Source organism: Hakea prostrata, chromosome 3, assembly GCF_041222555.1.
Source record: "Hakea prostrata isolate BN-2017 chromosome 3, UWA_Hpros_2, whole genome shotgun sequence".
Lineage (NCBI taxonomy): Eukaryota > Viridiplantae > Streptophyta > Magnoliopsida > Proteales > Proteaceae > Hakea > Hakea prostrata.
In genome coordinates, this window is record NC_142602.1 from 35,773,839 (window position 1) to 35,800,210 (window position 26,372).

The 26,372-nt window shown below is 37.9% G+C and overlaps 1 protein-coding gene across 3 annotated transcripts in view; it reads left to right on the forward strand.

The window, feature by feature from the left end:
* LOC149022164 (ARM repeat superfamily protein) overlaps positions 1-26,372 on the forward strand; it is a 52,604-nt gene that overhangs the window by 24,972 nt on the left and 1,260 nt on the right. For 2 of the 3 annotated variants that reach the window (XM_089150331.1, XM_089150333.1), the window contains exons 14-18: positions 803-930; positions 1,138-1,338; positions 24,188-24,322; positions 24,402-24,530; positions 24,681-24,887. In XM_089150331.1, coding sequence (XP_089006457.1) covers positions 803-930; positions 1,138-1,338; positions 24,188-24,322; positions 24,402-24,530; positions 24,681-24,887 — 800 coding nt within the window. Of the gene's footprint in view, positions 1-802; positions 931-1,137; positions 1,339-1,458; positions 3,625-24,187; positions 24,323-24,401; positions 24,531-24,680; positions 24,888-26,372 lie in introns of those variants that run through there. The other variant, XM_089150334.1, reaches the window with a different exon arrangement.

A 26,372-nucleotide genomic window follows, 5' to 3' on the forward strand; every position in this document is an offset into this window, starting at 1 on the left:
TCTAACAATAACCATGAACAGAAAGTAGAAAGCTTCAAAATTCCGATATGAACTGATGGATGGACAACGAATAAGGATATGATATTGCTTCAGGAAGCCCACCTGAATCACTAACATGGCACCCCAGGTCCCCAGCCAGGGCTTCATTACTTCTCACAGAAGGTAGTGATTCTAGATCTCACATAACTAAAAGGATGAAAGCCAATTTCATTCATCAAATTCCTGTCCTTAATGGCCGGTTACATAATGTACATAACTCTCCAAATTGTATTGCTACCATGATTGGATACAGCCTGAAGAAGCTAGTAATTAAACCACCTACTTTATTGACTTGAAACAAGTCCAAACCTTATTCAAAAGTCTCCTTTGTGAGTTTGGAGTTCCTAAACCAACTAAGATTTGTCATAACTCATTACCAGAGTGTAATTGTAGATCCCACTCCAACTTTAAATAGGACATTTATACATAGTAATAGAACAAGAAACCAAAAACAGAAGTCTACTTAAATAGACCATCATAGTAGAGTATGAATAGGATTCCTATGAACACTAGGAACTCTGAAATTCCTGAAATGGAAGCTACTTGTCTTCTTCTGGATTGTTACTGACTTACTGGTTCTTAGACACTGAATCAACCATTAACTACAAATTTTTGAATAGTTTATGGCTTTGGACTTCAATTTCTCATTTTCACATTATTCTTCTAAAGCATCCTGACCATCTACTCAGAATTGCTGATGTTTGGATCCTTATTATTTGTTTAACTATTCTTCTTCTTTATGTTCATGCATACATAACTGAAGGAGGTCTGCAGCCATCTCAGAGAAGGTCTCTCTTTATCTTGGCATCATCAATGCTGATCTTTTCAGCCAAAGCAGGCAATCTTCCACAGCTGGTTCCTTTTATTAAAGCAACCCTTACAAATAAAATGGTTCATCTCCAATCCCTTCCTTGGGAGTCTTATATTCGAAGTTTTGCCTTAAGATTTTTTCAGTTGATTATTTTATTTACTTATTTATGAAATTCTCCTCTCCCTCCCTCTCTGTACCACTCCCTCACCCCTCTTTTCTCACTTTCTATCATAATCTTTATTTAAGTTGATTTATGGTTAAAGTGATGGAAAGATACTTGTGTGCAGATTGATCCTTATCTTGAGTTGGTTGAAGATACTAGGTTGCAAGCTATTAACATAGCATCACATGGTGAGAGAACCATGTATGGATCACAGGAAGATGAAGTTGCTGCATTGAATTTTCTCTCATCAATAGAAGCAGATGATGGACAGTTAAAAGAAACCCTAATATCTCATTTCATGAAGAAGTTTGGTAACCTATCTGAGGTAATATTTTTGTCTTTTTCCCCATCGTAATATCGTTTAACAGAAAGCTGGAAGACTTTACTGATTGCAGATTTTGAGCTAAAATCTGGAATCACATGTTTCTTGCATACATATATATAGTTAAAACATCACTTGGGACCACAAAAACACATGAGAGGCCATCTTCTGATTCAATATGAGGCAGTTCTTTGGAACCTTAAGACTTTGATGGAGGTAAATTGCACAAGCGGATTATTTTATTGGAAATAAGCCTTGTTCGTTGGGTTCTATAGATGTTGGGTCTTTGAACCAATGGTTTTTCATTATTGGTCCTACAGTCCTACTAGACCTAGGACTCCTTATAAACTCTAGTAAGGACTAATTAAGTAACATGCATTAGCCTCACAATTTTCAAATGGCTTTGGACTGTTTGAAACTCAGTTTTGGTTTTATATGTAGATGTAGTCATAGTTGTGATAGCGACTAGGCTGCCCCAATACGATGGGAAGTGGATGCCTAGGCAACATGGTCTTGCCTGGTATGCAATATTGCTGATTATGTAATATAAAAATTATATTTTTATAATATTATCCTTGTATCTAACTTAGAAGTCATATCAATGTAATTTGTATAATGCTAGTAAGTCCTTATGGTTCAGCATTTAATAAAACACAGATATAAGCATTTTTGCCAAATGAATTAAAATAAATTTGTGAAGCATAACAAGGTCTGCTGTCTCCTTGGACCCAAGAAAGAGCCTGGGCTCCTAGGCGATGCCTTCGCAAAATATGGATGTAGTGTTCTGCGACAACTTAGAGATTTATGAGTTAAATCTTCAGTTTCTGATAACTGTGGATTCAATATTTGCTTGAGTGGATAATTTGGCATACTTGGCTGGATTCTTGACCTGTTGATCTCTTGCATTCTTCATGCTTTACTGAATGACGAGTAGTATCTATTAGTTCTTACTTCCATGGCAACTTTTTTTTGACTTTGTTTTTGCTTAAGTTCTCCAGATGTTTCTCTAGTTGCTACATTTTTTTGACCCATATCTGAGCCATAAGTTCTTCATATTCTCTTCTCTGAATTTCTAGTACTGTTTAGAAGAATTCTGGTTGATACACTAGTTTACCCGTATTCCTTAGTAGCACTATTGCTTCTCTGAAATTGGAATTGAACATCCTTATGCCAGGATGTCTTCAAATCCTGCAAGCTTATTCTAGTGATAAGGCAGACAATTCAACCAGGTTTTTGACCTGTTATCAATCTTCTGTTCTGAGATGTAAACTTTCTCTTATTTCTGGTCATTGCTTCTCTACTTATTGTCTTGTCAAGTATAAGTCTCTTGCTCAATTTTTCTAGCTTGGTATTAGTCCAGAACTGGGGTCAAACTTTGCACTATGCGGTAGATATATAACCTGCATAACTGTATGAATGTTCCATATTGGTACCAAAATATAATATTTCTTTTGTTCCTTTTTTACATCCAAATGTCCTTCAATAATTTCCGGTCATAAATTTGGTCCTGTAAAGAGTGACCATAGTTGTCAAGGCATTGCTTAGGCGTCCCTGGCCATATTTTGGGTCAAGGCGTCTTGGTGTCGCTCTGTCGCCTAGGCGATGCATTGTCGCCTAGTTGTCCTCTATCACCTCGCTTCGCCGTGTCACCTTGACAACTATGAAAATAACATGCGCCTAGGTTCTCCAAAGGTAATTGATCAAGTCTTGATTCACATTAATCATATATGGAACTGAGTGGAGTTTGAAATTGTATACCAAAACTGCCATTAGAACCTATAGGATATGTGAGTATTTTACTTCTCTTTGCACCATAGAGGTAGATGTTAGTCCTTCATCTTAGCGAGTATCAAGATCTCAGAAATGACATATCCCCTAGTGGAGTGTTGTTTCGGTGTTCAAGTAGAGCTGCATTCACTAGGATCCTCTTAATGCAGAATCATATCTGATTATTTTCAAACAGCAATGTAAGCCTCATATTAAAGCGGTTTTTTTTTTCTCTTTTTCTTTTCGGGGGGTTGAGGGGGATCTGCTTGATGTGCTTTTAAGGGTTAGAGTGACTTTTATCTACCTACGGAAAGGAAAGAAGGCTACTGCTCTATTGCCTGACTTTAGGACTGATATGGATAAAAGGAAGACTGTTTTGAATTTTAGCCTCAATGGATGACTACTTAAATATATTGGTTAGTTGGCATTTTAGGAGTCTTAAGGTTAATGATCATGTAGAGTTCAAACAAAACTGGAATTCATATCGAAGGAAAGGGAGGATATGGGGCTGTAATCTGTGGAAAGTTCGGGGATGGGGAATTATTAGGATTTTAATTTATGTAAGAAGTGCTTGTCGGACCACATCTGTCGCAGACTTGCAGGCATTTAAAGGAAGGAAATAGAGGGAAAAAGATAAGAGGTCTCAGATCTGAGGAATGTTGCCTGCATGAGTACTTGATGTAGGAGAAACCCTAGAAACTAGGGGACCTACAAAGTGGGCTACCAGACTCTTAGAATTAAACACCTATTCTTGACAGATAGTAAAGAAAGGAATTTGCAGCACTTGAAATCTGATTAATCATGCATTTAAGACAGCTAAAGTAGAGAAATAAACACAATAAGTCTTACTGGTAAGCACAACTAAACAAGAATCAATAGGGAAACAAGGGAATGGGGATCTTGGCACCATAACATTAAATTGAATGCAAGGTGTTGAGAAACATATTGGGAGAATGGCTTATTGATCAATGATCTCAAGCCGTCTATTTATAATTAAGTAGAAAGTACACTATTACAAATAATAGAATTTTACATGAATTCAAACTCTAATTTAACTCCTATACAAACTCTAATTGAACTACTAATAGAATCTAATACTCCCCCTCAAGTTGAGGCATAGATATTAGTCATGCCCAACTTGCCTACAATAAAAGGAAATCTCTTTCTTTCAAACCCTTAGTGAAAACATCTGCTACTTGGTCTCCAGATCTTACAAAAGGTATGCAGATGAGCCCTTGTTCCAACTTTCCTTTGACAAAAAACTTGTCAATTTCAATGTGTTTAGTTTGATCATGTTGCACCGGATTATTGGTAATACTAATAGCAGTCTTGTTGTCACAATATAACATCATAGGGTTTGGAACTTGGACTCCAATATCTTGCAGCAAGCCTTTCAACCATAGTAGCTCACAAACTCCACGAATCATAGCTTTATATTCAGCTTCGATACTAGATAAAGCTACCACATTCTGTTTCTTACTTCTCCAAATAACTAGATTACCTCCAACAAAGGTACAGTAACCTTGACTTCCTGTCTGGAGATCCAGCCCAGTCTGCATCAGTGTATGCTTCTACTTTTAGATTATCAGTGGGTGACAAAAGTATTCCTTTTCCAGGAGTTCCCTTCAAATACTGTAGTATTCTGATAACAACCTTCATATGAGCTAAATATGGATCATGCATGAATTGGCTCACTATACCTACATCATAAGCTATGTCTGGCCTAGTGTGGGACAAATAAATAAGCTTCCCTACCAGCCTTTGGTATCTTCCCTACCAGCCTTTGGTATCTTCCTTTGTCCACTGGTTCTCTCTCTTTTTCTTTAAGTTTAGCTCCAGCTTCAATAGGGGTATCAACTGCTTTACATCCCTACATTCCCACTTCTGATAATAGATCTAGGACATACTTTCTTTGGGATAGGAATATACCTTTCTTTGATCGAGCCACCTCAATCCCTAAGAAATACTGTAACTTCCCTAGATCCTTAATCTCCAACTCTCTGCCAAGAAAGTTCTTCAATTTTTAAATTTCTTCACCATCATTCCCTGTGATGACAATGTCGTCTACATAGACAATAAGAAGTGTATGATTAGCATTGCTTTGCTTGTACCCAATAGAAGTCATTGCCTTCAGGAGGCGTCCAAACCAGCATCTAGGGGACTGTTTTAACCCATAAATTGACCTCTTCAACCACAAACTTTCCCTATAGTATTGTCATCGGAGAAACCACGTGGGATTTCCATATAGACCTCTTCTGCTAACTCCCCATGTAAGAAGGCATTCTTTACGTCTAGTTGGTGCAAGTTTCAGTCTTTGTTCACAGCTACATACAACAGAACTCTGACAGTGTTTAGTTTCGCAATAGGGGCAAAGGTCTCCTGATAATCAATCCCATAGGTCTGGGTAAACCCCTTTGCAACTAGTCTAGCTTTCAACTTGTTGACTGATCCATCCATATTTTATTTAACCACGATACCCATTTGCAACCCACTAGTTTTTTTCCTGGAGGAAGTGTAACGAGCTCCCAAGTGTCATTTTTCTTCATTGCCTGCATTTCCTCTACCATAGCTGCCTTCCATCTCTTATCAGCATAGGCTTCCTGCCAACTTTTAGGAACAAATACAGATGATAGAGAGGATATAAAAGCACGATAGGAGTCAGACAAAGAGTTATAAGAAACATATTTAGCTATGGGATGTTGAGTACAAGATCTGACCCCTTTTCTAACAGCAATAGGAAGATCAGAAGAAGATACCTTAAGGGAACAGTAGAATCTGATTCTGGAGCAGGAGACTGAAGTGGTAACGTAGCACCTTTCTCCACTTGCTTTAGTCGGTTGTATTTCTTCCTCTGATAAGTCTGCACCTCCTTATTCTGGTCAATCTAGTTTTGAAGGACCCTAACAGTGTGTCTCACAGGAGTGGTCTCCCCCTGGCTAGGTTCTTCACATGGTTCAGAAATCAAAGGGGGAGGATTAGAGTCCTCAGGTATGCTGGCCGAAGTCTCCTTCTGGGTAGGAAACTCTTCTGTGACTCTTAAGTTGTGTTGGTGTGTGATAGGAAGATCTAGAGTCGGAAAGAACACCTCTCCTCTAGGACTCTCCCCCTGGAGGGGTGTATAGTAAGGGCAAAACTCATGAAAAATTACATCCCTGGATACAATGGTTTTCCTGGAGGGAGGATGATAACATTTGTACCCTTTTTGAGTAGCAGAATACCCCAAAAATATGCAGTGTAAGCCGCGGGGAGCCAGCTTACTCTGGTGGGCTGTGATTCTAGCATAACACACACATCCAAAAACCTTTGGGGGAATAACAAAAGAAGAGGCTCCCTGAAGAATCTCATTAGGACATTTATAACCAAGTATCCTACTGGACATCCTATTCATAAGGTAATAAGCAGTGAGAATAGCATCACTCCAGTACTGGTCAGGTACATTCATAGCAATCATAATGGAACGGGCTATCTCTAAGAGATGCCGATTCTTCCTTTCGGCCACCCCATTTTGGGCAACCGTATCAACGCAACTGGTCTGATGTATTATTCCAGAGTCAAAGAGATATCTTTGAAATTCACCATCAATATACTCTGTACCATTGTCACTACGAAGGATCTTTACAGTGGCATTGAACTGAGTTTTAATCATATTATGAAAATCATGAAAACATCGGAAAACCTCATTTTTTTTTATTTAAAAGATAAATCCATGTAGAATGAGAGTGACAATTAATAAAAGTAACATTACCTATGGCCAGTAATAGATACACGTCGGTAGGGACCCCACACATCAGTATGAATTAGCATAAAAGGAATAGGTTTTCTATTATGAAGAGAAGGTAAATAAGTAGAACGAGTCTGCTTTGCAAAAATGCAGGCTTTAAAAAAAAAATTATCCTAATTACAAGAAGAAACCAAATAAGGAAATATTTTCTTAAGAGTTCCTAGAGGGGGTGACCTAGCCAACGGTGCCACTGATGAAGGTCTGATATTACCGAATGGACCGGATTAGAAGATGTAGTCAAAGCAGACGCAGATTCTCCAATTGGCTCGAGCAAATAAAGTCCATTGTCTAGTTTACCACATCCAATCTCCTTCCCCGTGACTAGATCCTGGAAGACACAGTAAGATGGGAAAAAAGTCACTTTACAATTCAAGTCATGTGTAAGACTACTGATAGAGAGTAAGTTAGTAGAGAAAAGGGAACATGTAAAACTTTAGACAAAGAAAGTGATGGAGAATGCTGAATGGTCCCTTTTCCAGTAATGGAAGAATATGAGCCATCAGCAATTCGAACTTTGTCCTTTCCAGAAGTTGGAGAATATTGTAAGAAAGAGGAGGATAAACCTGTCATATGATCTGTGGCTCCTGTATTAATGATCCAAGGAGTAGAAACTGAAGAAGCTTGAAAGCTTGTAAAAGTTTTACCTGAAGTAGCAAGGTAGGAGTTGGTATGGGTAGTAGAGGAAGCAGTGGTTGAGGCTGTACTGGCGGTAGAAGACTGCAGAATACGTCGCAGAGTAGCGAACTCCTCCTATGAAAAACCAACGTCTGCAAAGGGTGTGATGGAAACTATCTTAGAAAGATTAGCCTTTGGTTTTCCCTTTCTTTGTGCTCGTTTTTTCTCAAAATCAGCAAGCTTCCCATGCAGTTTCCAACAATTTGCCTTGGTAGGATATGGTTTGTGACAGTGCTCACACTTGACAATCTCCTTAGCTGGATCAGATTTAGTGCGAACATACTGTAAAGCTGATTTATCCATGATAGGAGTATGAAGCATGGCTAATTGATGACTTTTCTCACACTAAACAAGAGCATAAGATTGTTCTAGTGTAGGAAAGGGAGAACGACTTAAGACTTGCACTCTGATCTGATCGTACTCCACGTTCAAACCTGCCAAGAAGTCATATACTCGAATCTTATCAATGTGCTTCTTATAAGTCGCCACATCATCTGGATTAGTGGGGTGATTATCCCCATAATGATCCAACTCTTGCCAAAGAGATCGCAACTCAGCATAATAGTGGGCCACAGTCAGTTCCTTTTGGGTAGTTTCATGAAGCTTCATTTGTAGCTCATAAACCTGTGCATCATTCCCCAACTGTCCATATGTTTCAGTAGTAGCCTTCTAGATTTGGGCAACAGTATCAAGTACTAGATATCCACGGGCAATATTTGGAATCATGGAATTCAAGAGAAATGACATAATAAGAGAGTCATTTGAGATCCATTTATCCTGTGAAACGCCTGTGGTAGTATGTTTGATAGTGGTGCGCGTAATGTGTCCAAGTCCTCTTCCAGCAATAGTCAAGTAAGCAGATTGGGACCAAATAAAATAATTTGTCCCATCAAATCTTACTGAAAGAGGATGAAGAGTGTGGTAATGTTTGGAGCCAGTGGGAGCAGGAATACCATCAATAGTTGTCATGTTGACAAACTTATCTGCAGTTCTTCAGTCTTCACCCTTTCGAAGTAATAGAAATGTCGCAGAATGCAATAGCCAAACAATGATATGATCAAATCTCCTCTTTCCGCTTTTTTTTTTTTTTGGCTAAAAGAACAGTAGATTTTGATAAAAAAGAAATAAAAAACAATAATATGATTTGGTTTGGTCTAAATTTAGAGAGAACCAAACATATGGTTTGGCCAAAGAGCAATAAGTTTGGTCTAAAATAAAGAGAACCAAATATGTTTGGTTTGGTCTAAATAAAAAGAGAAGCAACCATATGGTTTGGCCAAAGGATAAGGGTGCAAGTCGTGTTTCAGACGGATGAAGGGTACCTGGCTAGCGATGGCGATGGGTTGCAGATTTTCGTCGTTGATAATCCGTCGCCGTTTTAGAGGCAAAGCAGTAGTGTTTGACTCACTTCAAATCTCTTCTACTCCTCTCGCGCTCTCGGATTCTCAAGTGTTAAATATAAATCCCCAAACTAGATTGTTGTTGTCTTGTTTGAGTTTGCTTCGATGAAGACGAAGGCTGAAGGTGACTTTGGCGGCGATGGCGGAAGACTATGGCAGAGTTCTTCTTCTTTCCCTTTTTCTGTTCTTGGTGTTGTTGATTTGAATGCAGCGGTACTGAATAACAGCCAGAGAGGGCGATGAGTTTTGATGGTTACTCGATTGGTTTGAAGAACTGCTAGAAAGAAAAAAACAATGGGTTTTTATCCTTTTCTGCGACAGAGACAGCAAGAGAGGGCGATGAGTTTGGATGGTTACTCGATTGGTTTAAAGAACTGCCGAAAGAAAAAAAAATGATGGGTTTCGATCCTTTTCTGCGATAGAAACAGCAAGAGAGGCGAGGAGGTAAGTTCGACACTCCTCTTTTTTTTTCTTCTTAATTCCCTAATCTAGATTAGGCTTTGATGCCATGTTGAGAAACATATTGGGAGAATGGCTTATTGATCAATGATCTCAAGCCCTCTATTTATAATTAAGTAGAAAGTACACTATTACGAGGAATAAAATTTTACATGAATGCAAACTCTAATTTAACTCCTATACAAACTCTAATTGAACTCCTAATAGAATCCAACACAAGGGTATTAAGAAACTTAAAGAAAAATAGAGCTGTCCTAATCAATATCAGATTTTTAACAAGGAATTCAACAATTAACAATGTAAAGGGAGTCTTGAGAAGTTTTTGTTTTAGGGTTAAATGAGAAATATTTTGGAAGAGATAATGTTACTTGCTGATCTTGGCTGCAAAATAGGGGTTAGAAAGCATCTAGGAACAGAAATAAAAGAAAGAAAAAATATTTTGAAGTAAGTGGTGAATCCTAGGAAATGAGAAAAAAAATATTTTGAAGTAAAGGCGTATCCTAAGAAAGATAGTAGGTGCTAAGAGAGAGGGAGAGAAAGAAAAGAAACAAAGAGAAGGGAAGGGAGACTAACAAAAGACAACTAGACTACCGTATAAGGGAAAGAGGGAAGAAAAAAAACAAAGATTTTTTTTCTGCAAGAAAAATAGAACTGTGGGGGCTTGGGGAAGAAGAAGAAGATTTCCAGGAAAGAAACTAGGTCTTTTTTGAGAAAAAAGAGAGTAGATCTTTGTAAAGGAGAGCAAGGGGAATTTTCTAGTGGGAAACAAGGGTGAAAGGAGGAGAGAGAGATTACCTGGAGAGAGGGGAAAGTGCTGGTTTCTCCAGGAGGGAGAGAGAGAGAGAGAGAGAGAGAAAGCAACGTGAGCTCTTTTTTTTCAAATTCTTTCATTCATTCCCAAAAACGAATTCCATACAAGGTTTAAATAAAAAAATTGATTCCTCACAACCCTATATGTTTAACTCCCAAAATAACCCCAACTTAAGTTGTAAATATAACCCAAACTCAAAATAATTCAAACAACAACAACAACAACAACAATAAGCCTTTTCCCAACTAAATGGGGTCGGCTACATGGATTCTTGCCCTCCAATCGGTTCTGTTCAAGGCCATGCTAGATACAAGGCCTAAGCTATACATATCCTTTCTCACCACTTCTCCTAAGGTTATCTTAGGTCTACCCCTAGCTCTTCTAGTTCCTTCATATGGATTATATCACTTCTCCACGAGCATTTATAGGTCTCCGTTGACGTGGCCGTGCCACCTCAACGACTTTCTCTAGCTTATCACTTATAGGAGCAACTCCCGCCAACTCTAATATGATCGTTTCTTATCTTATCCATCCTAGTTTTGCCACTCATCCATCTTAGCATCCTCATTTCTGCTACACCGAGTTTATCTATATGATTCTTCTTAACGCCCAACACTCGCACCGTCATCATGCTGGTCGGACAACGGTCCTATAATTTTCCTTTAAGCTTTAATGGAATACGCCGATCACATAAGACCCCGGATGCACCTCTCCACTTCATCCACCCTATTTTAATTCTTTGGGAAACCTCATCTTCTAAATCACCTCTTTTACTTATGATTGAACCTAGGTACCTAAAACAATCACTCGAGGAATCTCTTTATCGTCAAGTATCACCACTTCATCATCTGCCCGATCATGACTAAAGTTACAAACTAGATATTCTGTCTTCGATCTACTAAGTTTAAAGCCTTTTGATTCCAAAGCTACTCTCCATGATTCTAATTTGGTATTAATCCCCACTTGGGTCTCATCAATCAACACAATATCATCCGCAAAAGCATACACCAGGGGGCCTCATCTTGAATGTCTTTGGTTAATTCATCCATTACCGGGTGCAAATAGATATGGGCTTAAAGTTGACCCTTGATGTAGCCCAACTGTTATCGGGAATTCATTACTTTGTCCCCCCACTGTTCTAACACTAGTCACCGAACCATCATACATATCCTTAACTATATCTACATATTTACTTGCAACACTTCTTTTCTCTAGTACTTGCCAAATTAACGCTCTAGGGACTCTATCATGCTTTTTCTAGGTCAATAAATACCATATGAAGGTCTTTCCTACATTCTCTATACCTTTCCATAAGTCTCCTAATTAAGTAAATAGCCTCCGTTGTAGATCTTCCCGGCATAAACCCAAATTGGTTCTCCGTAACTATAGTTAAGTGTCTCAACCGGGTTTCAATTATTCTCTCCCATAATTTCATCGTATGGCTCATCAATTTAATGCCTCTATAGTTATTACAACTTTGAATATCTCCTTTATTTTTGTAAATTGGAACCACAACACTTCTCCTCCAATCATCTGGCATTTTCCCTGTGCTCATAATCTTATTAAACAACTTAGTCAACCAAACTAGTCCATGGGTTCCTAAGCTCTTCCATACTTCAATTGGGATTTCATCGGACCTTGTGTCTTGCCGAGTTTCATCCTCCTTAAAGCTTCTTTTACTTTGGACATCGAAATTCTACGAATATAAGTTCGGACACCGTGCCTTGGTGAAAAGTGTAATCGTCCGAAACATAAGTGCTTGAAGAATGCTCATTTAGTAAACTAGAGAATAGGTTTCCCATCTTTTCTTAATATCCTCCTCACAAACTAATACTTTACCATCTCCATTTTTAATACATCTAACATGGTCAAGATCTCTACTCTTCCTATCCCTCATCTTAGCTATCTTATAAATAGATTTTTCCCCTTCCTTTGTGCCCAACTTATTGTATAACTCTTCATACTTCCTTTCCCTTGCTTTTCCCGCAATTTTCTTAGCTTCATTTCTATCTAACCTATACCTTTGAAGATCCTCAACATCCTTAGTTCTTTGCCATGTCTTAAAACTAGCTTTTTTTATTCCTAATGGCAGCTTGAACCTCACAATCCCACCACCACGTCTCTCTATAGATGGATCTTTCCTTTTGATTCACCTAGAACATCTTTAGCCACTTTCTTAATACACATAGCCATCTCATTCCACATTGCATTGGTATCCCCTTTAAAATCCCATTTTCCTTGTTTGACTACTTCATTAACGAAGGATTTAGAGTACTCTCCTTTCAAATTCCACCATCTTATTCTGGGATAGTTTACCTTGGACCTTTTATGTGTTCTTGGGACTAGCACATATCCAAGACCACAAGTCTATGTTGTGCAGTTAAACTTTCCCCCGTATCACCTTGCAATCCTTGCACAACAATCTATCATCCTTCTAGTTAGGAAGAAATCTATTTGGCTTCTATGCTGTCCACTTTTAAAAGTAATTAAATGCTCATCTCTCTTTTTGAGTAAGTATTTATAATAGATAGATCAAAGCAGTAGCAAAATCCAAAATTGAAATCCCCTCATCATTCCTTTCTCCAAAACCATAACCTCCATGAACACTCTCATATCCTCTTTGATCTTTTCCAATATGTCCATTTAAATCACCTCCTATGATAATCTTTTCTCCTTGACGAATTCCTTGCGTAATCCACCCATATTTTCCCAAAATCTAGCTTCGGACTTTCATCTAGTCCTACTTGAGGTGCATATGCACAAATTATATTTACGAACTCTTTCTCCATTACAAGCTTGATAGCAATAATCCTATCACCCACTCTTTTAACATCCACCACATCATTTTTTAAATCTTTATCCACTATTATACCCACTCCATTTTTATTTGTTTTATCCCCGTATACCAAAGTTTAAAGTCATCCAACTCTTTGGCTTTTTACCCCTCCATCTAGTCTCTTGAATGCAAGCTACATTAATCCTTCTTCTCCTCATAACATCTATCAATTCTAAGCTCTTACCAGTTAGAGATCCTATGTTCCAAGATGCCAATCTAATCCTACGCTTATGCTTATGGACTAGCTTCTTTACCCGCACTCGTCCACGGCGCGGGAACCCTTGCCTACTTATCACCGCATCCGGGCGCCGATGCGACGCGTCGCTTACAGGGGACGCCCTAGCTAACCCTTGCCCACTTATCACTACACCCGGGCCATAGTGTAGCGCGTCGCTTCTTTTGTCGGGGAACGCCCTAGCATAGCTTTTATCATATAAGGTCGAATCCATTAAAAAAGGTTTGGCTAGATTTTTTCCGGTGCCGGCTGCCGACCTGACGCACCAACCCTCCTCCTTTACCCGGGCTTGGGACCGGCAGCAAAACACTGGCGGAGTTAAACTCAAAATAATTCAAAATTGGGCCAAAATAGACTCTAGGCCCAGCCCATAAAGACTCAAACATGAAATTAAAATACTTCAATAGTAAAATACTTCCCAACCCACTAAGACTAAGGAAAATAACATGACAAACTGCCTATGAGCAGTGTTTCTCATCGAACCATAGGATCCTAGCAATCCAATAACCTCCAAACTCATCATCCATCCACATAGATGCTGTCGTGGGATGATCTCTACGTCGGCGCTGCTGGTAAACTCGGAACTGCTCACTGATGTCCTCATTAGTACTCCGTCTTGGAATCTCACATGGATATCAATCAATGGCTGCTCAGCAGCTATAGAAGGTCCAAGACCTGATAATTAATGGAGTTCAACTTCAGGTGGCTGGATTGCTTCTAGAGATGCTCCACAAGAAAAGCTTCAATATAATTTCTCAAAATGTATCCAACTTTATCCTTTCCACATTGGGGGAGGGGGGGGGTTAATAAATAAAGGCTATGTACAGCTGTTTAAGAGTCCTCTAGGAAGTTTAAGACTGAAAACAAAAACACAAAGGGGTTCTCTCATATGAAAGCAAAGAGAGTCTTAGATTTCCTCTGACTAACTCTTACCTAATCTCCTACTTTTTCCCACAAAAGTACAAAACAACTAAATAATCCCCAAACTACATTTTTTTTTTAAGAAATGGTTAAATAGCAATTTTTTACTCTAATAAGGACCAATAATTAACATATGTTGACTTTGTTGTTAACTGTTCGTGAAATAAAGGTAACCGCAAGCGCACGGTATTGTGTAACCAACGGGTCAATCTCAGGGAGATATACCACTTTAGAATTTAACCTCTTAATGGTAACGTGAGAGTGCAAGGATTTAAAAATTTTAACTAATTAATTAAACTAAATGAGCGGTCTTAACACATACATCTAATGCGATCGAATTGAGACTAAAAATAAAACAAACATAACCTAACCATTCATCATCTAATAAAAAAAATGCACACATAAAAGGCAGGAATAAAAAATGTGAACAATAAATAAATAAACAAATAAAAGGGAAGTGATCCTAGTGTCAGCTCTGGATCGAGGGAAGGGGAGTATAACTAGGATGACTTTGATCATGGACCCGTTGCCGTAGCTTATACTCCACTAATCGGGGGAACATATATTAAAGAAAATAAAATGTAGAAAGTAAATAGCAGAACAACTAACAAAGCAATAAATGGAAAAGGGAAACCTTAACCAGAGAGAGGCATGATTGTAGGCATCTTTGATTAAGGACCCAGGGGAAAAGGAAAATAATAAATAAATACTGAAAAGTAAATCCTAAGTTATGAATATGGAGGGGTAGACAGAAGTGGGAATGGAGGGGGGGAGAGAAGATTACTGATGAAGACTATTTACTTGCATCCTCAAATCTCAAATGACAAAAAAAAAAAAAAGAAAAAACCTGAATGCTTGATTCAAATCTCAACCGACCCGAACAACCAAATCTAGAATGATCCAAATCTAAAATTGTTAGACACAGAAAAAAAAAAAAAAAAAAAAAAAAAAAAAAAAAAGAATCCTCTTGAAAATTGAAAATTGAAACTTGAAACTTGAAGAAAATACATTTGCATAAAATAAACTAAGTTACTTGAATATTCATTGCATTACATAGAAAAATTGAACCTAAACATTCAATCTAGAAACTAGAACCCCAGAAAGCAATCAAAGAACTAGAGAAAACCTAGACAAGCTAAAGAGATTAGAAGGTGAAAACCTAGGTCTAAGAGAGGAGGGTATATTTATAGGAGATGGTGAATGATTTACAAATAAGGAAAGAAATAATAATAAATAAGAATAATAATTATGAAAAATTAAATCAAAGAATAAAAAAGTAGAAAACTTGAAGATAGAAAGAATACAGAAAAAAATAATAATAAAAAGAAAAACGTTTGGAATATGGAGAGAGAGAAAGAGAGATAGAGAGAATAAGTGGAGAAAAAGAAAAAAAAAATATTTTGAGTCTAAATGTGGAGAGGAAAGAGAAAAATAATATACATGTATTTTATGAAGAAAATAATAAAGTAAAAGAAATAGAAAGTGGGGAGAGAGAAATAATTAGGAAAATAAAATAAAATCTTCTAGAAAATCTAGAGAAAGAAATAGAAAATCCACATCTTTGACTACTTGTGGGCCCCATACATTTTTCAATTACAATAAAGTAAAATAATATAAAAATCGTAACTAATCTCAGCCGTAGATCAAAATTGGCTTCTTTATGTCTAAGATATTTTGGAGTTGGCCCATAATCACATCTCTAGCCCGTTATGCTCCAAATCAGGCCCTTTTCACACTTGAGAATTTAAACAGACCTCTTGACGTGTAAAATTGCATGTGTCATACCCAAAACTCCAAATGTTTGCTAAAATCCTGAAAAATCCTAGAATCTGCAAAAACAACATAAAACCCAAGGTAGCTCCACTCTAAGTGTGTAAAATGCATATTTTATGCCTTAAGATTTCACATAAATGTGTTCATCATTAACAATGCTATGTTAGGGATACATGACCCTTGTGTACATGGTTACAGATGGTTCATGTACTCATAAGTTTATATTTCCCTTGTGTTGTCTCCTTTTTACACTTTTAGCTTGTGAACCTAACCTTGGATTTCTTCAACTGTTTCTGCCTACTAATAGTGCTGCTTCTTTGAGGCTGAAGTTACCTACATATAACACTTGATGCCTCTTTGAGGATTTCTTGGCTTAATTTTCCTCCTTGATTGGCTCTTAAACTGCTGGTGGAAGCTCTGTTTTTCCTGAGCTTTTTGTGGTTTGCAAATACATTACTAGCCCAGAATTTTTTTTTAAATAATATATTTGGAGTGCTTCTTTGGGGATTTGTTGATGCAAATTCATCCACAGATTGGTCTATATCTATTACTAGGATTGGATTATGTAGTTATCCGGCTTTTGATTTTATAGGTTTAATTTATACTTGGGCAATTTGATCCTAAAATATGGGTAGAAAGTAGGAAAATAGGATTTATTTTACTAGTTTAGTAAGGGTCCTCTAAGTGTATTTCCTTCTCCATTTCACTTTCTAGTTAGTTTAGGTTACCTAATAGGTTAACGATTAAATTAAACCTTTTCGTTTTGGTATAGGAGTCTATTTTTTGGTCACTTTCTAATTTTGAGTCCTAGTTTGAGTTTGAAACTATGTAAGCCAACATGGCTATGATTATAGGTTTCATTGCTCAGTTGATCCATGACTTGATGAATTACATTTAATTTTTGCTTATTGTTAATGATGAGGTAAAATGGCATAGCATGGTTGTGCGATCATCTCCTCCACTCTTATGTGATTTCTTGTCTTCTTGATGTGAACTAAAATTCAGCACCTGGCTGAAACCCTGGAGTGGGCCCAAGGCCACTCCAAATTGGCGCACTTAGGGCTGGCCAAGCCGTCCTAGAAGGGTGGTTTGGTCCATCTCAGCTCTAATTATTTGCTTATTTTAAATTTCAGAATTTTCTTTTATTTTTCAAAGGAGTCCTGGTTGGTTAGTAGTCTAGTTTGAGTTAAAAGATAAGTTCTTGAGTCTTTGAGATTTGTCTTTAAAGATAAGAGTCTTAGTCTTTATTTACAAGAAGAGTTCCTTAAGTATTTAAATTTTAGGGTGAATCTATTTTCAAGGAGATTCCATTAGATGTTTAATTAATTATTTGGACGGTTGAGATTAATTGTAAGGGGATCCTAATATATAAAGGAAACCCACTTAGATTTAGTCTTTTAGTAGGCTATAAATAAGCCTATTATTTCTTTGTAAGTTTCTTAAGTCTGGACTCTGGATCAATAAAATTATTGAAGAACTGCAGCCAAGAAGGTGTGGTATGGTCCTTTAGAGGGGGACCTTGTGGTTATCAAGACTCAAGAGTTCTCTTATCTTCATCAATTCTGTCCTGAGATTCCAGCTAGAAATCCAGCAGCCATTCTCTTCCAGATTCTGCAAACAAGTAAGTTGAACCCTCCCCAACCCTAATACCCTGCGACTCCTATTACCTGCTGTTTCAGACCAAGAAACATCAAGAAAATACCACGGAATTTCCAAGAATCTTACTGTCCCACCTTGGCAACAGCCAAGAAACCCTCCCCCCACCCTCGCAGCAATGCCTAGACCCCTCTCCCACCTCCCCAACCCTACGGCATTCTCTTTCCCCCCTTTTTGTATTTCTGTTTCTTTACTTTCTTTTTTATTTTCTGGTTATTGTGGCAGCTGTGAAACAGCAGAAAAGAAAAAGAAAAGAAGAGACTGAAATTAAAAAATAAATAAAAGAAGAAGAAGAAGAAAAGAATGAAGAAGAAATGAAGAAAGAAAGGGAGAAAAGAAATCACAAGAAAGCTACCCTTTGCATTCCCCTTCCATTTTTCCTTGAGTTCTTCATTTCACTTCAGGTTTTGCAAAACCCTGATTTTTTTCCCATCCCATTCTTTTGAAATAGCTTTAGGTTACCCTATAATAGTCCACATCTCTTCCATCTAATTCCAAATTGTTTATATTGTTTATCCATTTTCCTAAATCCTCCCCACACCCAACCACACATTCCCTAGAAAGATTTGATACACCCCGCATTTCTTGGGTACATCCCATATTGATTTTGAACATCTCAAACCATCCCAAGAGAACTCGTTAACACCTTAGGGTTTTCCCTATCATTCCATCAAACCCATTAATTATTTCTTGTGCTTTCTTCCAACTACCATCTAGTCCAAAGCAGCCCATAGGCATCCCATAAAATTAATGATATATTTGCTGGAAAATTCTGGTCAAACGTTCAATTTTAAGGAATTCTTCCAAGAAACCCTAACCCTAAAATTGGGTTTTACATCAGAGGTATCAAAGCTACAGTTCCAGCAAATATAGGATAACCAAAATTATTAGATGAATCATTAGTAGCCAGAGCCATGGAGGAACCAACTAGAGACTACTTCCAGTCTCACCATCGTATGCACATGCGGATAAGGCAACCCCCAAGGCCTCTAGAGATTCATGAATTAGGAGCATATGGCAGCATCAATGATCTTCAGGTATTCAATGAGTGGCTGTATGATATTGGTTGCTATTTTGGTTGTCATTATTTTTTAGAGAATAGAAAAATGGTGTTTGCATAGAATCGGCTGGTGGTATGTGCACGTGACCAGTGGAACCACAAAAGGAGACAAATGAGGCATGAGGGCACTAAACCTAACACTTGGGAAGAGATGTCAGAAGCTCTAAGCCATCAATTCTTTCCATAGATCACCAAACTAGGCAGCACCAGCATCAATTCTTTCTATTTTTGCATGTAACCAGATTGACAGTTTATTCCTAAATCCGGGTTTTCCTTCTACAGTAAATATAAGGTCACATGAGGGGGAGAGTTTCTTACTCAGGCAGCTCTTCCTTCTTCTCATTCTTTCGTCCATCTTCTCTCTTATCTTCTTCTTCTTCCTCTATCATTTCTGGTTTTCTTGTGTTTGCTGCTGTCACAAACTCTAACAAGAACTAGGCTACCCCCCCCCCCCCCCCAAAAAAAAAAAAAAAATCTAAAGTTTTGGGATTTTTGTGCTCAACTAGTTTACCCATGCTTTGTTTTATTAAAGTTGGAAGATTATGAGGGGAACCCAATAAATGAAGGCCCAATGGACACAGTTATCAACCCTGGATTGTTTTCTGAGGGAAAAAAGGGTCTTCTTTGGTGCTGGATCTGCATCATCCCGTCTACCAAAGGGCCCCTTCTGTTTATGTCCCGCAAAGACCAGATCATGCCTCTATAGTTAGCCCCCATATCATTATTCTAGCTGCATCTCAATGTACGATGATGAATTCCTGAACTGGGACCAAGGAATCATCAGCATAACTCATATAGGTTATGGTATCTGCTGGAATTTATCTCAGCTTCTACTTCTTTCACATCTTTAATCTTAAATTGTGGTTGTTCTTACATTAACCTTGTGGTACTCGCTCTGGTTCGCATCCTCTATCTCAAACGCAATACTTTCTAAAACTGTCTCCATTAGGTATGTTGTAATTTTTTATAATTCATGTAGCTGTTTTCCTAAAATATCAGAGTTTAGAACCCCATTTTATTTTTGGATGTTGAATGTGATGGAAGGTTTGATACTTCTCAATGTTCTTCACCTCTGATGCGAATATTCTCGATGAGGCATAAACTTCTACAAATGCTGGCTAAGGCACAGTTTGTGTCACATCCACCCAGCCGGTACCCTATCTGGCATACCCGAGTGTGTGATCCACAGCTCCAAAGATCAGTATCGAGGAAATCAACCACATTTACAATAATATAATCAAGAACAAGACTAAATCAATGTTTAACTATATTAATTGAGAGATCAAGATAAGATTAAAAAAATATACAATATAATCAGCGTGTGGAAAATGATACCAATAGAATAAATCAAATGTAGAGTGTAGCGGAAAATCACTCCACAACAGCAGCAGAGATGTAGCTTCACAACTATACTAAGATTACAACCAAGTCCCAAAATAAAAGGGAAAGAAGTAAAATAGATCTAAACAAATGTCTCTTCAAATCTATAAATAATGTATCCATAAGTAAAAGAAATGATGTCCTATCGCTGGCACACAAGCGCTAGAGTCGGACTAATCCTAATAAGCTCCAGCATCGTACTTGTAGTCTTCACAATTGTAGTCACTGTAGCCAGTACTTTGGGTACCTTATGAGTCATCGGCTTGTGCTTCACAGTATTGGCCCTCATAGTCATCAACACCTGTAGATAGATCTAACAAAGTTGTTGCAAAAAGGAATGAGTTCAAAAGAACTCAGCAAAGCAGTTCATTCCACAATAACGCAATATAGCATGATTGCAAAACATTAAGGATGCAACATGATATGAAACAAACATGTAAGTATGATCTAACTCTATGTATGCTGGTCTCTATTGCCAGACATGCTTTAAGTCATAGCACCATACTTCTTTGGGAAGGTCATTCACTCTCCCTCAACCATCTTGGTAACTTGGGTTCTCCGGTGGTAATTGGGTCCTGCATCCCTCTCGGACATTCCATGGCTGGTGTTAGGTCATCGCTCTCTCACATCACCATTGGTCTGAGTATTGGCGCATGTCAAGGTTAAACTTACCCTAATGCAAGTCTTTTACTTAGTTATATCAAGTCAGAGTTAGATACTTCCATTCCTCGCCTCTCGCGATCTTTTCCGGTATCCTTCTCACTAGATTCAGCGTATCCTATAGCTATAACCAACTTGGACTACGGACTCATCAACCCTATTGGTCATCCACAAATAGTAAACGAGAAGCTCTCATGTCCTCTCACGGGTTGGTTACCGGTCTTGAGTGCCCAAGAGCCCAAGTCTACTATTGCAACTCTACCAATGAATGGCCCCTATAATGTGATTCATGTCCTCGCACAGGTTGGTTACCGGTCTTGAGCGCCCACAAATCCCCTTGCTGCCACAGGTTACTCGGTCTCAATACCCTTCCGAATCGAGTATGATATAACAGAGTAAACCTAGCCAAACACTATTAGACAAGCCTTAGGTATGTTAACCAATAATCCAGGAAAGAGTCAAGGGGCATCATCAGAAAGAGTCCCATACCACCTCCACTGATGTCCAAAGACAAATGTCAAAAGGACAATCCCCATTCCCCAATTATACTAAAGCAATCACATTCCAAATGAGTCATTCACAAGCACAACTGACGAATCAATACATAAAGAAATAACCATTTATACATGATCAAAATAATTATTGAATTAAATGAACAAGTCCTACTGTAGTTACAGTACTTCCAGCAGTGGTATAATTATAAAGAAATTATAAGAACTGCAGTATGATCATACAATCCAAATTCAAAACAAGTAAACATGCATTTTAGGTTATGAAGAATCAACCGTCCTTACCTTAAATAACTTAGAAGAATTCTGGAGAAAGAATGAGGATAAGTCCAAGGTTAGCAAATAAACCCTAAACAAGCATAGTTCAATCATTAAGAACAAACCCTTGAAGATTGGAAGTCAGACGAATCAAGATAGATAAAAAAATCAGCTACTGTCACTGTGGGCTGATTGGCTGGGCAGCTTGAGTAGTCGACCCAGTGAACAGTATGGACAGAAACTCCGAATTTTGATCCAAAACTCAACTTCCGGGATTCGAAACACTCCGAAATTTTAAGGAAATTCTAGAATAGTAGTCTAAGACTATCTAGCATAGATTAGGCATCAACAATGATCAAGATGATAGAATTCTAAATTAGTCAAAAACTAGGTTTTTACCAAAATCAATCCGTGAAATCTACGAAGAGGCTAGAGAGAATGAGAATTCACTCTAGAAAGAAAAGAACAGTAGATCTTAGATAGAAATAATTATAGGAATGAATCTAGCATGCTTTAGAAATCGAAAACATCGAATGACCACACATCTATGAAGATCTCACCCTAAAATTAGGTTGTGTAGATCACAGAAGCATTGGAGTGAATGGAGATTAACTCACAACTAGAGATTGAGGAAGAGGTCCTTGCAATGATACAAAACCATCTTCATAATCACAGAGATGAGAAGAGATCATTAGAAGAATAGATCAATTGAAAAGAATAGGAGTAATCACCAACCTTAATGAAGAATAATTGCCGAAAAGCTTGAGAATTCGCAAAGGATCTTCCACAACTCGAAAGAATAGGCTTGAGAGAGGCTTCCCACGTTCTGCAGAGGCTTTAGAAACAAGTGGGGCTGAAAACCACGTAGTCCCATTAAATAAAGCATCAAAACCCTAAAATCAGAGATTTTACACTTAAGCCCCAGTCACTGTAGGCAGCCTAGCTGGGTCGATTGGCCCAGTCGACCCAGTGACACAGCAAGCCCAAAACAGGGAATTGAAGCTCCAAACCTCAAAATTTTCAGTGGGGCTTCTCCTAACTCAACAAGCAACTCACCTAGCATTGAGGGACCCTTCAAACCATGTCCAATTAGGCTTCAAGTCCATCAACCAAGCTCTTCAACACCAAGGTGCAGTTTCTTCTCCAACTCTGACAAGGCTTCCAAGTATGGAACTCCATCATCAATCTCCATGGGTTTTGGATCAAACACCATGTCTTCCACTGAGATGGCCCATAATTGCCTTCTTCCTTCACTTTGGGTCTTCGGACCTACAAACAAAAAGGGTTTCTGGGTTAGGGTTTGGGCTGGAGTTCACAGTTTGAGGCTAACCCTTCTGATCAGCAACTCATTGCAATTGTTTTGCCTGCAAATATCTATTGATTGCATGATGGATAGGAAGGAGCTGTAGATTGTGGTTGAATTCCACTTTTTCAGAATTTATCCTTGACTATGTTCATGTGTGGATGTGATGCAATCTTGACTGCTTGAGTTGGCCTAGGAGGACCCTATTTTAGGCCATGGATGGGTTCTATAGACCTTGGGGACTTAGTTAGGGTTCGCTTTTTTTGGCAATGGGCTTAATGATAAGAGCCTATAGGGTGGGGATGAAGTCAGTACACAAGATTAATGTCTTAGAGGAGTTCTGAGGTAGGTCGGATGATTAGAAGCAAGTATGGAGTTTTGTTTTGACTCTATTAAGCCAATTCAGTGCGTCAGAGTGTTTAGGAAGTCCTTTTGTGAGTCTGCACAGGAATTTAAAGAGTTATTATGTACACATGCACACTTAAATGTTCTGGTTTTGTTGAGCTCCATACAGAACTGATTTTCCAGAACGGCTTGCTTGCTCAGTCAATTCTTCTTCTTGATCTAGTTCTTCATTGACCATTATGACCGTATTGCTGGTCATCATTTCTTCTTCTCTTGATCCTATCATAATCTCTTGTTTCTTCTCGTATTCTTAATGTTGAGTTTGGTCGTCTTCGAATGTTCTTATTGTATATTCTGAGTTACAAATTGGAATATATAATACATGTTTGAGTAGTTCTAGGTATGGATCTGATAACTGGTATCTGGTTCGGTATCTTAGTTCTTGAACCTGCTTGAAATATAACAGTCTGAGAGTCATCTAACAATTTTGTTATGATTATCAATAATCTCATGTCAAAATATAGATGTATTATGAACTTTCCTCAGCAAGGGTTTTCAGTTAGTTCAATCCACTAATTTGTGAATTATTGAATTTCTTCTAACCTCCATTAATTGTTGATATTTACTACTACTACTGATTTCTATGTTTATCCTGGACTCCTGGTTATGTAGTTTTTGTTTATAAATCAATATAAAAAGTTCAACTGCATTAAATTCTCAATGTATAATACGAAGTTTCTGATCAGATGTGGATGCAATTGACGTCACACACACAGTTATCGATCCAATGAATCAGCCACTCCATTTTGATGGATAATCAACCAAGTTCTGTCATCTGGGGTTGGCTAGATGAATCCTGTTACACCATTCAGAACTTCATTTGGATGGTTGGTAATTATGATAACCATGTGAGAATTAACGTTGATTCAGTCCGACTGATGAAGGATAGTTTTATCTGTATGCCAAGTAGAGATCATGCAACTTCAATGAGAATCATTCTAAACCCTCTGATGTTCTCAACAGGATGATTTGTCAAGCATAAAGAAACAGCTAGTTGAAGGATTTTCACCTGATGATTCTAGTTCAGTTGGAGCATTCATGGAGACTTCACGGCCATGTTCTCCTCTTGCACTTGTGGAGTTCCATCCTTTTGATGAGGTAAGCATGTGCATTTGGTCTATGTAAATAATTGTTGGAATGAAAGAATTAGTACTGACAAAATGGTGATTACTGTCAGATCATGCATCCAGCTGCATTGACAGATGAAGAATCATTTCCTGAAGAAAGTGCAAGTCAATTGGGTCAAAAAACATCAGTCTCTGTCAGTTCACTTGACATTCTGAGTGTAAACGAACTGCTAGAATCGGTATTTGGCACTTTCTCCCTCTCTGAAAATCTCAAGAAATTATCACATGATGCACTAGAGCGAGGGTATACTGCTATGAGTATCTAGACTAAGGAAGGCTTGGTGTTTTACATATTTCAATCATTATTTTGTGGTTAAAATTCCTGACAGGTCTTGGAGACAGCACGGCAAGTTGCAAGCTTCCCTGTTTCTACTACACCAATACCATATGACCAAATGAAGAATCAGTGTGAGGCTCTTGTAATGGGTAAGCAGAAGAAGATGTCCGTGCTTTTAAGTTTCAAGGCTCAGCAGGATGCTATTGGAATGGTCATCCCTGCAGAAAAAGAAAGAAAAGGCCCCTCTGCTGCAATCATGGTAAGAAGAGAAATCAATATCTTTCGGACTGATTTAACTCTTATTTATGTTGTTGTGTTTCATCAAACAAAATGAAATGTTTTTCAATGGTTGTTTCATCAATGATACATGTATGATAAGCTTGTTTAGACTTTTGAAGCATGAACTAACAACTTAACCAATCACATTTTGGCGGACCTTTAGACAATGAAAGAAAAGAACCAAACTATTCCTCTTGGTGAACCTTCGAGATCTGATTTTGCTTGATGGATGGGTTTTGATCCACGAACTTAAGTTCAGGCATATCATTTTCTTTTTTCTTTTTCTTTTCCTGGTCAGATTCTTACATCTTGCAATAGATTCTTACATTGGCCACTATAGCATTAGAGGGCCTTCTTAAGTACTTTGGGGATACCACGGACACAAGACCTCAGCTTGGTGAACAAGGCGTAGAAAAAGGCATATCTTTCTACATAACCTTCTTATTTAGTACAAATAGCATACTAAAAGGTATATAATTCTACCTATATGCTACATTAAATATAAACGAATCATTGGTAGTAGTCCTTGCACGGTGAACTGAATGAAGTGAAAAATCCATACATAAAATACACAAGTTTATAAAACTGTTAGAATAGAATAAAGGTTACATATATTTGTTGTGTTTTGTTTTTATTGATTTCGAGTATCATACAGTATGAAAGCATATACAAGATACAAACAACAATATAGTGTATAGAATAAAAGGAGAAAATAATAGAAGGGCGAACCTGGTGCCAAAGGCTTCCACACAAGCAGTCTCAGGTGGTGAGGGGTTGCAATTTTCCTATACAGCCTTACCTCAACAACCATTGTTGAGAGGTTGTTTAAACACCTTGACCTCAGGCTACAACTGTAATCCACCAACCATTGCACCAAGGCCTGCCCTTCCCCCCCCCCCCCCCCCACACCAAAAATCTATATATATATATATATATATTAAAAAGCATCTTTACAATAAAGTGCTTGATCTTGACCTTGAAATACATCTGGATGCTATGATGACACTCTGATAACCTCAACAACCATTGTTGAGAGGTTCTTTATATGATTTTCTCTCTCTCACCTATACTTACTTTCTTTTCCTCTTGCTCCCCTTTGATTCTCTACCCCCCAACCCCCCCCCCCCAAAAAAAAAAAAAATTATTACCTCTCATATTTCAAAGTGGTCAACTGTTTGGCCACTTTGATCAATTAAAGCTATTAATCTACTGTTTTTTCTTCCCTTGCTTTTCTCCTCCTTTATAGGAATTCATCGTATAGTGTATTTTTCTTTTTTACTTCTCCCCTCTTTTACAGGAATTTTTTTCTGATTTTTTATTTATGTTTTCCTTTCTCCTCTAATCGATTCTTGTAAAAGGGGGAGAAATAATAATAAAAAAAAAATCATCTAATCATGTTTAATGGATTCAATAAAAGATGAAGGATGAACTCTTTTTTTTAAACAAAATACATCTAATCACATGT